At 44.5% G+C, this 13,390-nt stretch overlaps 1 protein-coding gene across 1 annotated transcript in view; it reads right to left on the reverse strand.

The window, feature by feature from the left end:
• Positions 1 to 493: 493 nt before the first annotated feature.
• agpat2 (1-acylglycerol-3-phosphate O-acyltransferase 2 (lysophosphatidic acid acyltransferase, beta)) overlaps positions 494 to 13,390 on the reverse strand; it is a 58,804-nt gene continuing 45,907 nt past the window's right edge. The window contains exons 7-9 of the mRNA XM_052037492.1: positions 9,350 to 9,445; positions 3,068 to 3,140; positions 494 to 2,073 (exon numbers count right to left, since the gene is read on the reverse strand). Of these exons, the coding sequence (XP_051893452.1) occupies positions 1,922 to 2,073; positions 3,068 to 3,140; positions 9,350 to 9,445 (321 nt within the window). The 3' untranslated portion in view covers positions 494 to 1,921. The remainder of the gene's footprint in view (positions 2,074 to 3,067; positions 3,141 to 9,349; positions 9,446 to 13,390) is intronic.

A 13,390-nucleotide genomic window follows, 5' to 3' on the forward strand; every position in this document is an offset into this window, starting at 1 on the left:
GCGAGAGGGGAAACCATGAGGGGACCTGAGGGGGAAACTTTTCCCCACACAAAGTGGTGGGTATGTGGAATGAGCTGCCAGGGGAAATGGTAGAGGTGGGTACAATTCCCACATTTAAAGGACAGTTAGGCAAGTACAGGAACAGGAAAGGTTGAGGGATGTGGGCCAAACACAGGCAAATTGGACCAGCTCAGGAAGACACATTGATCAGCATGGACAAGTTGATCTGAAGGGCCTGTTTCCCATGCTGTACCACTCAAAAAACTTTGTAGGGATTTGGAAAAGGAAAGGGCGAGTTACTCTCCCCAAGATCCGGTGTCCCTGTAGCCACAGTATTAGTCAGGTGGGAGCTGCTGATGCAGGAGGGTGAAGAGAACCAATTTGCCATTTTGAAACACCACTGGTATTTTATTTTGCAACAAGTATGACAACATTTCAAGCAAGCTGTGCTAATACCCGATAAATATTCTGTAATTACTCCCAACTCCTGAAACATCATAGCCCAAATGATTTTATTGTTCATGAAATTCTGTTGTCACAAATAATTAAGACAGAACCAATTGCCAATAGTGAAAGGAATGGGAAGGAGGGAAAGGTGCAAGACAGACTTGCAGTGAAATATTTATTCAAAAGTTGATTGAAAGTAACAACTTTAAAAAGGATCAAATACCTTCACATAAGCCGAAAACAATCAAATTACATTTGCATGCAACATTATTTAATATTTCACCAAGACAATTGCAAATGGTTCAGAAATGGACATTCAAAAGCAAGAGCAAAAAATAGCCGCAGAACCTATATCTCTATGGCTCTAAACACTAATACCTGGAAGTGACCACGGGAGGGTAGGAAGCCTCCACATTATTTGGCCGTATGAACAATGCTAGACTAAGTTCTGGGGATGGACACATTTCATTTCTGGTGCCATAAATATTGTACAGTGACATTTGCACATAGGTACTGCAGGTTAAATTCTGTACACTTAGTATGCTGTGAATACTGAGACTTGTAATTTACACCAGCTCCCTCACCCTAGCGCTGAAACTCAATGCAGCTCGAGCTCATCAGCAATGCAGACAGCAACTACCTCAGTACTGGGAATTGCCTCCCTTGAAGCTTAAGACATCTTTGCCTCAATAAATACACAGTAGCTAACTCAACAACTGAAATACATTAGTATGAAGCATTTGAACAAGTCAACTGTGCATACTGGAACAGCATCTGACTCACTTATAGTAGGGTTGGCACCAAGTCACCAACTTCCCAGATAAATGAATTAGGCAAGGGAATTGAGGCCTGATCAAGAAAGGTGTGGAATGTGTAATGGGCTCCGTGACCACACAAAGATTATCTAGTTCCCTATATTAAAACAAAATTCTTGTGTTTTGAATTCTTATTGACAGCTTGCTGCTCAGTGCTCATGTTAATTTAGTGAGCATAACAGCATTTAATTGTGGTGAATAGTAGTGAATGGCAGCCATAGATTTCAGCCTAGTACCCTCCTTCACACATTGGCTTGTGTCCAATGTTTAATGTTGGAACTTAGGTCCACAACAGGAAGAAATTGGTACTCAAAGTTTAAGGGCCTGAGGGAGGGAGGGAGGGAGCACCTGGGTAGTAGAAATGACAGCAGTTAAACAGCTCACAGAGCATCTGCCCCCTTCCTATTAGTTACAAGCAAGAGATCCCACCTCAGGTACCAGATCCATTGGTTGGGATCTCCTGCCTATACAGTCCAGCAAGAGACTACCTCATGGCCAAAGTGAATGCATCTTGCTGATCAATGAAGAATTTCTAATGTCCCATGAAAATTCATTTAGTGTAAAACTCCCTTGTACAATCTGAACCATCAATGGATCAGCCCTCAGCATAAACATCACTGACGCAAATGCTCCATGAAGCGATCAGAGTAAGGAGAACTTCAGTGTGTTCCACTCATTTTGAGGATCGGAGCAGAGATTTCATCCCACGTGGATATTAGCAGATTCCGTGCTCTCTCTGTTAGATCTGGCACATCGTCTGTTGTCAGCCCACGGGTCTCCATTGAAGGAAGAATTTGAACTATACACTTCCCTGGAAATGAGGAAACAAAGACTCATCACATTGATGACTGTGGCTGAGGGCAAAGAGATCTGGGAGTAGCACTCACCTCCCCATTCACCAGTCAAAGCCCATTCAATCCTTACAAAGCTACAGAGGGGGCTGCGGAATCCTTTCTAAGCTCGGTCAATGCTGGTCATATCCTGTAATGTTGCGTGGGGTGACATCGACAGAACCTTACCTATTATTCCTATGTTGGATCTTTTGAAAGACCTGACCAATTAGTTTGATCCCCATTGCTCTGTGATCAATGCCCAGAAATATTTTTTCTTTTCAAGAATTTATGCAATTTCTTTTTTGAAAAGTGATGAATCAGCTTTTACTCCACTTTAGAAGTGGAGTAAAAGTTGATACAGGTAGATTCAGGCAGTACATTACAGATCATAACAATTAGGGTCATCTAGAATTAACTCTAGATTCTCACTGTCTGAGCAGCTGGTGTCAATGATGAAAGCAGATGGACTAGAAGAGCTAACAGGGTGGGCAGAACAGCACTGAAGCAGCACTTGGAAAACGGGTACAAGGAAAACAATCCATTATTTGGGAGAAAATTAGAGGGTTCAAAGAACAGTACAGCACAGGAACAGGCTCTTTGGCCCACGATGCTGTGCCGAACTAACTAAACTAGTAATTAAATGCCTAACTAAACTAATCCCTTCTGCCTACACAATGTCCATATCCCTCCATTCTCTGCACATGAATGTGCCGATCTGAGAGCCTCAAACTGGTTTATTAAATCATTAAAGCCATAAAGTAAAGGATGAAGGAACATTCTGCTGAATGGAAGCTTTGAGGATTTTCAGGCAAGGGTAAAGTCTAAACACAGGTACGCTCTGTGCCCCAAGGGAGCTCAGCTTGCAAGTTTATGGTCAATAGAAGGGACAAACTGTTGAGTATGAGGGCAAGGACAGAACTGAAACAGACCGGTTCTCAGACAAGTAAACCGAGCTCCATGCACAATACATACCAGAGGTAAACCTTTTCTCTGCTCTGTTGTAGAAGTCATTGTAAGAGGAGAAGACCACTGGAATAATTGGAACCTGAAACACAACAGAACAAGTTAAACACAGAGTTCAACAATCAATGGAGACTCGATTATTTCTCCTAGAAGTATCAATTCCTGCTGGGGAAGTCAGGCAGCAGAACTTCCCCGGACATCATACTCCGAAAATTGATAAAATTATTACATTTGTTTTTTACTCATTCAGGGGTGTGAGCTTCACACACTGAGCCAGCATTTAATTGCCTGTCCCTGGTTTCCCCTAAGGTGGTGGGGAGCTGCCTTCTTGAACCGCTGCAGTCCCTGAGGTGTGGGTGCACCCACAGTGCTGTTAGGAAGTTCCAGGACTTTGACCCAGCGACGGTGAAGGAACAGCGATATATTTCCCAGTCAGGATGCTGCGTGGCTCAGAAGCTTCTTCCAGGTGATGGTCCCCGTGCTTTTGCTGCCCTTGTCCTTCTCGCTAGTAGACGTGGTGGGTTTGGAAAGTGCTGCCTGAGGAGTCTTGGCGAGTTGCTGTGGTGCATCTTGTAGACGGTACAAACTGCTGCTACTGTAGAGTGGAACGAGCCAGAGATTCCCATGGATAAGTTGAAATGACATCGCCCTCTCCTCCTCAGGACACCGAGAACATCCTAAAGGCATTTTCTGACCTTCTGAAAATATATAGCTATAAGAGTGCTCATTTTGAGGAGTCCGATGTTAGGCTTTACAAAGTGACCCTCCTACCAAAACTGGATGATAGGAGCCCCCAAGTGGTTATACCAGCCTGGGCAAGAATACCAACATCAGTTGGATTGGAAGACTTTGTAGTGTTGGTAATACGTCAATGCTTTGAAGTGCCTTCTGGAGGTTGCCCATGGCTCTGAAGTATTCAGGAGTGGTGAAGAAGAATCACTGCTGCACGAAAGAACTTGCTGCCAGGTTTACGGTCTGTCGCCGAGCATTCTTTTCCTCGGTGAGCTGAGTGCAAAGATGGATTTACTCACTGATGTCTCCCTCACTAAAAAATGGCTCCCAAGATAAAGAATGCAAAAAGTTTTCCAGTGTCTCAAGTTGGAAAGATACAGGGTAATGAAGGACCTTTCAGCCTCAAGAGAAGGCTCATCCCGACTGTTTCGGTGAAGGGATCAACGATGACATGGAGCTCTGCCTCTGAATGTGCCCAGATGTAATCACATTCCAACTAACAGTTCAGCAAGTGAGAGCAAGGTGCAGTCTGACAATAAGATTGCGAAGAGTGGCATGATGACTGAACCCCCATCTCCACTGAGATTCCATTTGTGGTGGACTTGTTGACTAGGATCACAACCTGCAGTAATTCATTTCTCCAGCATCCTACAGTCAAAGACGTCTAGATAATTTGCTCCTTGACAACCATCAACAATTGCTACACTGTCCACTGCCTAATCCAGTCTGCCATCTCTATCAACCTGGTGCCCCAATAGACTGACATAGAACCATAGAACAGTACAGCACAATACAGGCCCTTCGGCCCACCATGTTGTGCCAACCTTCAAACCACTCCTAAGACTATCTAACCCCTTCCTCCCACATATCACTCTATCTTAAATTCCTCCATATGCTTATCTAACAATTTCTTGAACTTGACCAATGTATCAGCCTCCACCACTACTCCAGGCAGCGCATTCCATGCACCAACCACTCTGGGTGAAAAACCTCCCTCTGACATCTCCCTTGAACTTCCCACCCATAACCTTAAAGCCATGCCCTCTTGTATCGAGTATTGGTGCCCTGGGAAAGAGGTGCTGGCTGTCCACTCTATCTATTCCTCTCAATATTTTGTACACCTCTATCATGTCTCCCCTCATCCTCCTTCTCTCCAATGAGTAAAGCCCTAGCTCCTTTAGTCTCTCCTCATAATCCATACTCTCTAAACCAGGCAGCATCCTGGTAAATCTCCTCTGCACCCTTTCCAATGCCTCCACATCCTTCCTATAATGAGGCGACCAGAACTGGACACAGTACTCCAAGTGTGGCCCAGCCAGAGTTTTGTAAAGCTGCATCATTACCCCTCGGCTCAAACTCGATCCCACAACTTATGAAAGCTAACATCCCATAAGCTTTCTTAACTACCCTATCCACCTGTGAGGCAACTTTCAGTGATCTGTGGATATGAACCCCCAGATCCCTCTGCTCCTCCACACTGCCCAGAATCCTGCCATTTACCTTGTATTCCACCTTGGAGTTTGTCCTTCCAAAGTGTACTACCTCACACTTCTCTGGATTGAACTCCATCTGCCACTTCTCAGCCCAGCTCTGCATCCTATCAATATCCCTAAGCTTCGACAGCCCTCCACACTATCCACAACACCACCAACCTTTGTGTCATCTGCAAACTTGCTAACCCACCCTTCCACCCCCTCATCCAAGTCATTAATATCACAAAAAGCAGAGGTCCCAGAACCGATCCCTGTGGGACACCACTAGTCATAGCCCTCCAATCCAAATGCACTCCCTCCACCACAACCCTCTGCTATCTACAGGCAAGCCAATTCTGAATCCACACGGCCAAGCCTCCCTGGATCCCTTGGCCTCTGACCTTCTGAAGAAGCCTACCATGCGGAACCTTGTCAAACGCCTTACTAAAATCCATGTAGACCACATCTACTGCACTACCCTCATCAATCTTCCTGGTCACCTCTTCAAAGAACCCTATCAGGCTTGTGAGGCAAGATCTTCGCTTCACAAATCCATGTTGGCTGTCCCTAATCAGTCCATGATTCTCTAAATGATCATAGATCCTATCTCTTGGAATCCTTTATAGCAGCTTAACCACAACAGATGCAAGGCTCACTAGTCTGTAATTCCCTGGACTATCCCTACTACCTTTCTTGAATAAGGGGACAACATTCGCCATCCTCCAATCCTCCAGTACCATCCCTGTGGACAACGAGGACTCAAAGATCCTAGTCAACGGTTCAGCAATCTCCTCCCTCGCTTCACGAAGCAGCCTGAAACACTACTGTATGGAAGTTAATGCTGAAGGTCTCAAAGACCCTGCAAACAAAGTCCTACTCAACCTGCATCAAACAACCTGACGGCTCCCAACTGACAGCAGCACAGAATCTCAATGGTGGCTGGCCAATCCCAAAGTCTACCAGATTTAGGACCTTTCTTCCATAAAACACCAACATTGGTTTGATCCAGGAACTAATTAATCATAAATTCAGAGCTGTCTGAGAATGTCTCAAAAATGTCATAATGTCATTAGTTTCAAGTTCGTTATGGATAAGGACAGGTCTGGTCCGAGTTGAGGTCCTAAATTGGAGAAAGGCCAATTTTGTGGAAATGAGAAAGGATCTAGGAAGAGTGGATTGGGATAAGTTGTTTTCTGGCAAAGGTGTGTTCAGTAAGTGGAAGGCTTTCAAAGGTGAAATTTTGAGAGTGCAGAGTTTGCATGTTCCTGCCAGGATTAAAGGCAAAGTTAACAAGCATAGGGAACCTTGGTTTTCAAGGGATATTGGTGCTCTGGTTAAGAAAAAGAGAGAGGTGTATAGCAGGTATAGGCAACTAGGAACAAATGAGGTACTTGAGTATAGAAAAAGTAAGAAAATACTAAAAAAAGGAAATCAGTAAGGTAAAAAGACACGAGGTTGCTTTGGCAGATAACGTGAAGGTAAACCCAAAGGGTTTCTACAAGTATATTAAGAGTAAAAGGATAGTAAGGGACAAAATTGGTCCCCTAGAAGATCAGAGTTGTCGGCAATGTGTGGAGCCTCAGGAGATGGGGGAGATCTTAAACAGTGTTTTTGCATCAGTATTTACTCAGGAAACTGGCATAGTGGATATGGAAGGAAGGGAAACAAGCAGTAGTGTCATGGAACATACAGAGATTAAAGAGGAGGAGGTGCTTGCTGCCTTACAGTGAATAAAGGTAGATAAATTCCCCGGGCCTGACAAGATATTTCATCAGGCAATGAGAGAGACTAGTGTAGATATTGCAGGGGCCCTGGCAGATATATTTAAAATGTCCTTAGCCACGGGTGCAGTGCCAGAGGACTGGAGGGTAGCTCACATTGTTCCGTTGCTTAAGAAAGGATCTAAAAGTAAACAAGGTAATTACAGGCTGGTGCCTGACATCAGTAGTAGGTAAATTATTGGAAGGTGTTCTGAGAGATCGGATGTACAAGTATTTGGACAGCCAAGGGCTGATTAAGGATAGTCAGCATGGCTTTGTGCGTGGTAGATTGTGTTTAATGAATCTTGTAGAGTTTTGAGGAGGTTACCAAGGAAGTAGATAAAGGAAAGGCTGTGGATGTTGTCTACATGGACTTTAGTAAGGCCTTTGACAAAGTCCCACATGGGAGGTTAGTTCAGAAGGTTCAGACACTAGATATCCACGGAGAGGTTGTAAACTGGATTCGAAATTGGCTGTGCGGGAGAAGACAGAGTGGTAGTGGATGATTGTTTCTCAGACTGGAGGCCTGTGACTAGTGGTGTGCCTCAGGGATCTGTGTTGGGGCCATTGTTGTTTGTTGTCTATATCAGTGATCTAGATGATAATGTGGTAAATTGGATCAGCAAGTTTGCTGATGACACTAAGATTGGAGGTGTAGTGGACAGCGAGGAAGGCTTTCAAAGCTTGCAGAGGGATAGGAATCAACTGGAAAAATGGGCCAGAAAATGACAGATGGAATTTAATGCAGACAAGTGTGAGGTGTTGTATTTTGGAAGGACAAATCAAGGTAGGACGTACACTGTAAATGGTAGGGTACTGAGGAGTGCGGAGGAACAAAGGGATCTGGGAGTTCAGATACATAATTCCCTGAAAGTGGCGTCACAGGTAGACAGGGTTGTAAAGACGGCTTTTGGCATCCTGGCATTCATAAAATCAAAGTATTGAGTATAGGAGTTGGGATGTTATGGTGAGGTTGTATAAGACATTGGTGAGGCCAAATTTGGAGTATTGTGTGCAGTTCTGGTCACCTAACTACAGGAAGGATATCAGTAAGATTGAAAGAGTGCAGAGGAGATTTACTAGAATGTTGCCGGGTCTTCAGGAGTTGAGTTACAGGGAAAGATTGAACAGGTTAGGACTTTATTCCTTGGAGCGTAGAAGAATGAGGGGAGATTACAAAATTATGAGGGACATAGACAGAGTTAATGTGAGTAGGCTCTTTCCACCTAGATTAGGAGAGATAAGTATGAGGGGACATGGCTTTAGGGTGAAAGGGGAAAGGTTTAGGGGGAACTTCTTCACTCAAAGAGTGGTGGGAGTGCGGAACGGGCTGCCATCTGACGTGGTAAATGCAGGCTCACTCGAGTTTTAAGAATAAATTGGATAGATACAAGGACGGGAGAGGTCTGGAGGGTTTATGGACTGGGTGCAGATAAATGGGACCAGCGGAATAATGTTTTGGCACACACTAGAAGGGCTGAATGGCCTGTTTTCTGTGCTGTTTTCTATGTTTCTATGGGAAAAAATACAGATCTACAGGACCTGAAGACCAAGGTCCACCAAAAAAATCCCACCTGAAGAATAAATAATGGTTGGAAAGAGCATAAGAGAAAGAAATTGTCAGTAATGACAATGTGTGTGGATTCTTCAGCACTGTCAAGATCACCCAAGAACCAAACAGCTTAACAAGGACCAAAAGAACCCATTTGAAGGAGCATTGCAAATGCCTTAAGCAAGAGACCTTCTTTGAAGCAGGAGCCCTTGATTCCATCCCACTGCACATTACTTGCCTGACAAGCACGTGAAAAGGCCATTCGACAACTGGAGAGAAAAGGCTTTTTACAGCAGACAAAAATCCCTTGTGACCAAGACACGATGAAGTAGCACTGCTGGTACAAATGTTTGGCCTCACCTGGGAAAAGGAGACGTTACCAGATCTCAGGTGCCATCATCATGACCACTTTCAAGAAAGGAGACCAAGTCCAATTGTAGCAATTGCACTAAATGTAGTAATTCCCTGCTCTGTATCACAGGGAGAATCATCTCAAAGATCCCCTTGACTGGACAACAGGTTCCTCCCAGGGTCACAAGGCAAATCCCATCCATCAAAACATACAATTCACCACACAGCAAACCAAAGAAAACGTAAAAAAAAGCAGCCACAGTGCAAAGCCTTTTTTGTCCTCACAATAGTATTTGCTGACACAATATAGATATCGCAGAGAATCCTTCTTAAAATTACAATGTTTACAGTCAGGTGATTCACAACTCCCGATTCACTGCAGCCTTGAGTCACCAACATCTTGCAATGTGAGGACCAATTTTACCTGTGCCTGCACAGCCAAATGGAAAGCTCCTCGCTTGAATGGCAGCATGTTCCCGTCATGGTTCCGGGTCCCTTCTGGAAACACCCACAACCTGATCTGCAGGGACACAAAAACCACCAAATTTGTATTTGTGACCAAATGGCAGCCAAAACAACAAAGCTTCTTGTAATGAGAGAGGATGTTGAATTCCCAAACTAGAATATTGCAGAAGTGTTCTCCACAGTCATGCCTCCAGGGCACACACCTGCTGACCTTGCCCGGTGTAGCTCAAGCACCACTGTATTCAAACAAAACATCTGAGCAAGTGCTTGGAACAAGTTTTATGCAACTTTGTTTTCCAGAAGCAGGAAAATGGCCCCAACACAATGTACACCGAGGTAAAATTAGCCTCAGAACAGATATGGGACAAATAGACAGAATTAAAAAGTCAGAAGAACTTTAAGCAGATGGTTTTTTTTTGAGAGAGTTCCAATTTATATTTGAGTAACCAGAGTGACTGCTCAACACATTAGCTGAGTAGGATAACTTAAATGTCAGTTGTTTAGCTGATTCCTTTCCTGTTCGGGGATTTAGACATAGAACAGTGCAGCACAGGAACAGACCCACCATGTTGTGCTGAACTAATTAAACTAGTAATTAAATGCCTAACTAAACTAATCCCTTCTGCCTACAGAATGTCCATATCCTTCCATTCTCTGAACATTCATGAGCCTAACAGCTTCTGGAACACTTCCATCATATTTGCTTCCACCCCCACCCCTGGCAGCACATTCCAGGCACCCACCATTCTGTGTTTAAAAAAAACTTGCCCTGCACATCTCCTTTGAACTCATCCCCTCTCACCTTAAATGCATGCCTTCTAGTGTTAGACATTTTGACCCAGGGAAAAAGATATCAGCTGTCTGCTCTATCTCTGCCTCTCAATCTTATAAACTTCCGTCAGGTCTCCCCTCAGGCACTCGAGAGAAAGCAACCCAAGTTTGCCCAACCTTTCCTGATAGCACGTGCCTCTGATCCAGGTATGCAGCTGGATTCCTCTGTTGGGCCTTTTAATATTACAGAAGACATGGAAGAGGAAGGTAAATCAGACAGAAGCTCAGGGCTGACACTGAGCACCACTGTGACCCGATGGAAGTGGGGTAAAGGAAGAGAAGCAACAAACTGCTGGCGATAGTACAACGAATTGTATTGGTTCTGTCATAAGCAGCATTTCACATCGTTTCATTTTTCATATTTTCTTACAATGTACAAGGCCATTTGGCCCATCGAGTCTCAGCTGGTTCTGAGTATTCACATCAGTCCCATTCACCCACATAACCCTTTCTCTTTCGCAGGCACATCAATTACCCCCCCCCCCCCCCCACTGACACGGGGGGTTATTTACAGTGGCCAGTTGATGTAACAACCAGCACACCCAGGGGTTGAGAGGGGAAACCAAAGCACCCAGGCCAATCTGCACCGTGAGAGGGAGAACTCCGCACAGCACAGGGAGTCAGGACTGAATCCAGGTTGCTGAGGCAGCACTGGCCGCTGTACAGCTACACACTTATCGCAACTCCCCCAAATCAAGCTTCAAAATTCACCTCCTTCAATCCAGATCAATTGTATGCGATGAAAGCAACAGTTTGAATACTGACATTTGCACCATTCCCTCCAGTCTGAAAAACTTTTACCTCGCCTCTACTTTTATGTCCTTAGTCAATTTTGAATTACTTGTTCTTCTTTCAGAAAATACACTTGGTGTATTTTTATCTGGTACCAATCAAATTCCTTCCAGTCCTCAGCTACCACAAGGAACTTGGTTTTTCTGACAAATCCGACAGACTCTGTCCTTTATTAACCTGTGCTCTGCAAGCAAGAATAAATGTCTCCATGGCAACAGTCCGCAGTGGTTTCCTGCCGCAGACATCAGACCCACTGATCTGTGATTACTAGGATTATCCTTTTTTCCTTTGAACCAGCACACAACTTTCCATGACTCTGGTCTTCCAGCGTCATTCCCATATCCAAGAATGCAACCAGAGCTTCTGGCATCTCCAGTCTTGCTCCCACCATGCGGACCAGACGTCTCATTCACCTTGAAGTCAATCTTTTCAGCACCTTCATTTTATTCTATTCCTTTCCTCCACTCTTCCTCTGCTCTTTACTCTAGTCAGCTGCAAAATGATCATGTCTTCTTTACATTCCAGTTTGTACTAGAACTATCACTGCAAGTACCCATTTTAGGAATTTTATACTACTTCTGGTCTTTACTCTGCTTTTCTCTATCAGGCTTCCAGAGAAGCCAAGTCTCTAAAGGTAGTGCCTCTGAAATGTGTTAACAGAATCAGGCCTCTGGCTCATTCTATTTTGGAATTACACAAACCCCCACCAGTGAAACAGCCACCATCTTATTCCTTGATGCTAACCACAGATTGTATCTTTGAACATTCAATGACATGAATCCTGTAACGTATCTGATCAGAATTCAGGGCCGGCATGTTCCAGTAAGGAGCAAAGACGAGGATGGCGATGTTTGGAAACCTTGGATGATGAGAGATGTTGCAAATGTAGTCAGAAAGGAAAAGGAAGCAGATGTAAGGTTTAGGAAGCTGACACCAGACAGGCCCTAAAGGAATATATTAAAAAAAACAGGGAATTAGGAGGGCCAAAAGGGGCCATGAAATGCTCTTGGTGAGTTGGATTAAGGAAAATTCCAAGGCACTTTATACACACATTAAAAGCAGGAGGGTAGCTAGGGAGAGGGTAGGACCACTCAGGGACAAAGGATGGAATTTATGCCTGGAGCCAGAGGATATAGGTAAGATAGTAAATGAGGATTTTGCATCAGTTTTCACTAAGGAGAAGGAGACAGAGGATAGTGAGACCAGGGTGGGGAATGCTAGTAATCTAGGGAATGTTGAAATCAAGATGGAGGTGGTGTTGGTGATGAAGAGCATTGAGATGGACAAGTCCCCAGGGCCTGATGGGATCTATCCCAGGTTTTTGAGAGAGGCAAGAGATGAGATTGCTGGGGCCTTGACAAAGATCTCTGTATCATCTCTAGCCACAGGCAAGGTCTCAGAAGACTGGAGAATAGCCAATGTCCCTTTGTTCAAGGAAAATAGGGATATTCCAGGTAATTACAAGCAGTGAGCCTCACAGTGGTAGGGAAGCTATTGGAGAGGATTCTTAGGGATCGGATTTCCACACATTCGAAAAAGTGTGGGCTTATTAGGGAGAGTCAGGATGGCTTTGAGAGAGGTAGGTCATGTCTCACAAACTTGAGTTTTTTTTGAGGAGGCGACAAAAATGATTGATGAGGGCAAGGCAGTGGATGTTGTCTGTACAGGTAAGGTATTGACAAGGTCCCTCATGGGAGACTGATCCAAAAGATTAAGATGCATGAGATCCACAGTGACTTGGCAGATTGGATTCAGAATTGGCTTGCCCATAGAAGACAGAGGGTAGTGGTGGAGGGGCATTATCCTGACTGGAGTTGTCTGACCAGTTGTGTTCTGCAGGGATCATTGCTGGAACTTCTGATACATATAAATGCCTTGGATGAAAATGTAGATGAGCTAATTAATAAGTTTGTAGATGACACAACATTTGGTGGAGTTGTAGACAGTGAAGAAAGCTGTCAAAAGATGCAACAGAGTATAGAACAGTTGCGGATATGGGTGGAGAAATGGCAGATGGAGTTTAATCCGAGCAAGTGTGAGGTGTTGCACTTTGGGAGGTCAAATGTAAAAAGTATAGAACCCTTAACAGCAATGAGGTCAAAGTCGATTGCTCCCTCAAAGCGGCAGCAAAAGCAGACTGGGTGGCACGCTTGCCTTCATTGGCCAGTGCATTGAGTAAAAAGGTCAAGGAGTCATGTTGCAGCTATAGTATTGTGTGCAGTTCTGGTCACCCCATTACAGGAAGAGTGTAGAGGCTTTGGAAAGGGTGCAGAAGAGGTTCACCAGGATGCTGCCTGGATCAGAGGACATTAGCTCTAAAGAGAAGCTGGACAAACTTGGGTGTTCTTCTCTGGCACCTTGGAGGCTGAGGCAAGAC

Source organism: Pristis pectinata, chromosome 23 (assembly GCF_009764475.1).
Source record: "Pristis pectinata isolate sPriPec2 chromosome 23, sPriPec2.1.pri, whole genome shotgun sequence".
In the NCBI taxonomy this organism is placed as follows: Eukaryota; Metazoa; Chordata; class Chondrichthyes; order Rhinopristiformes; family Pristidae; genus Pristis; species Pristis pectinata.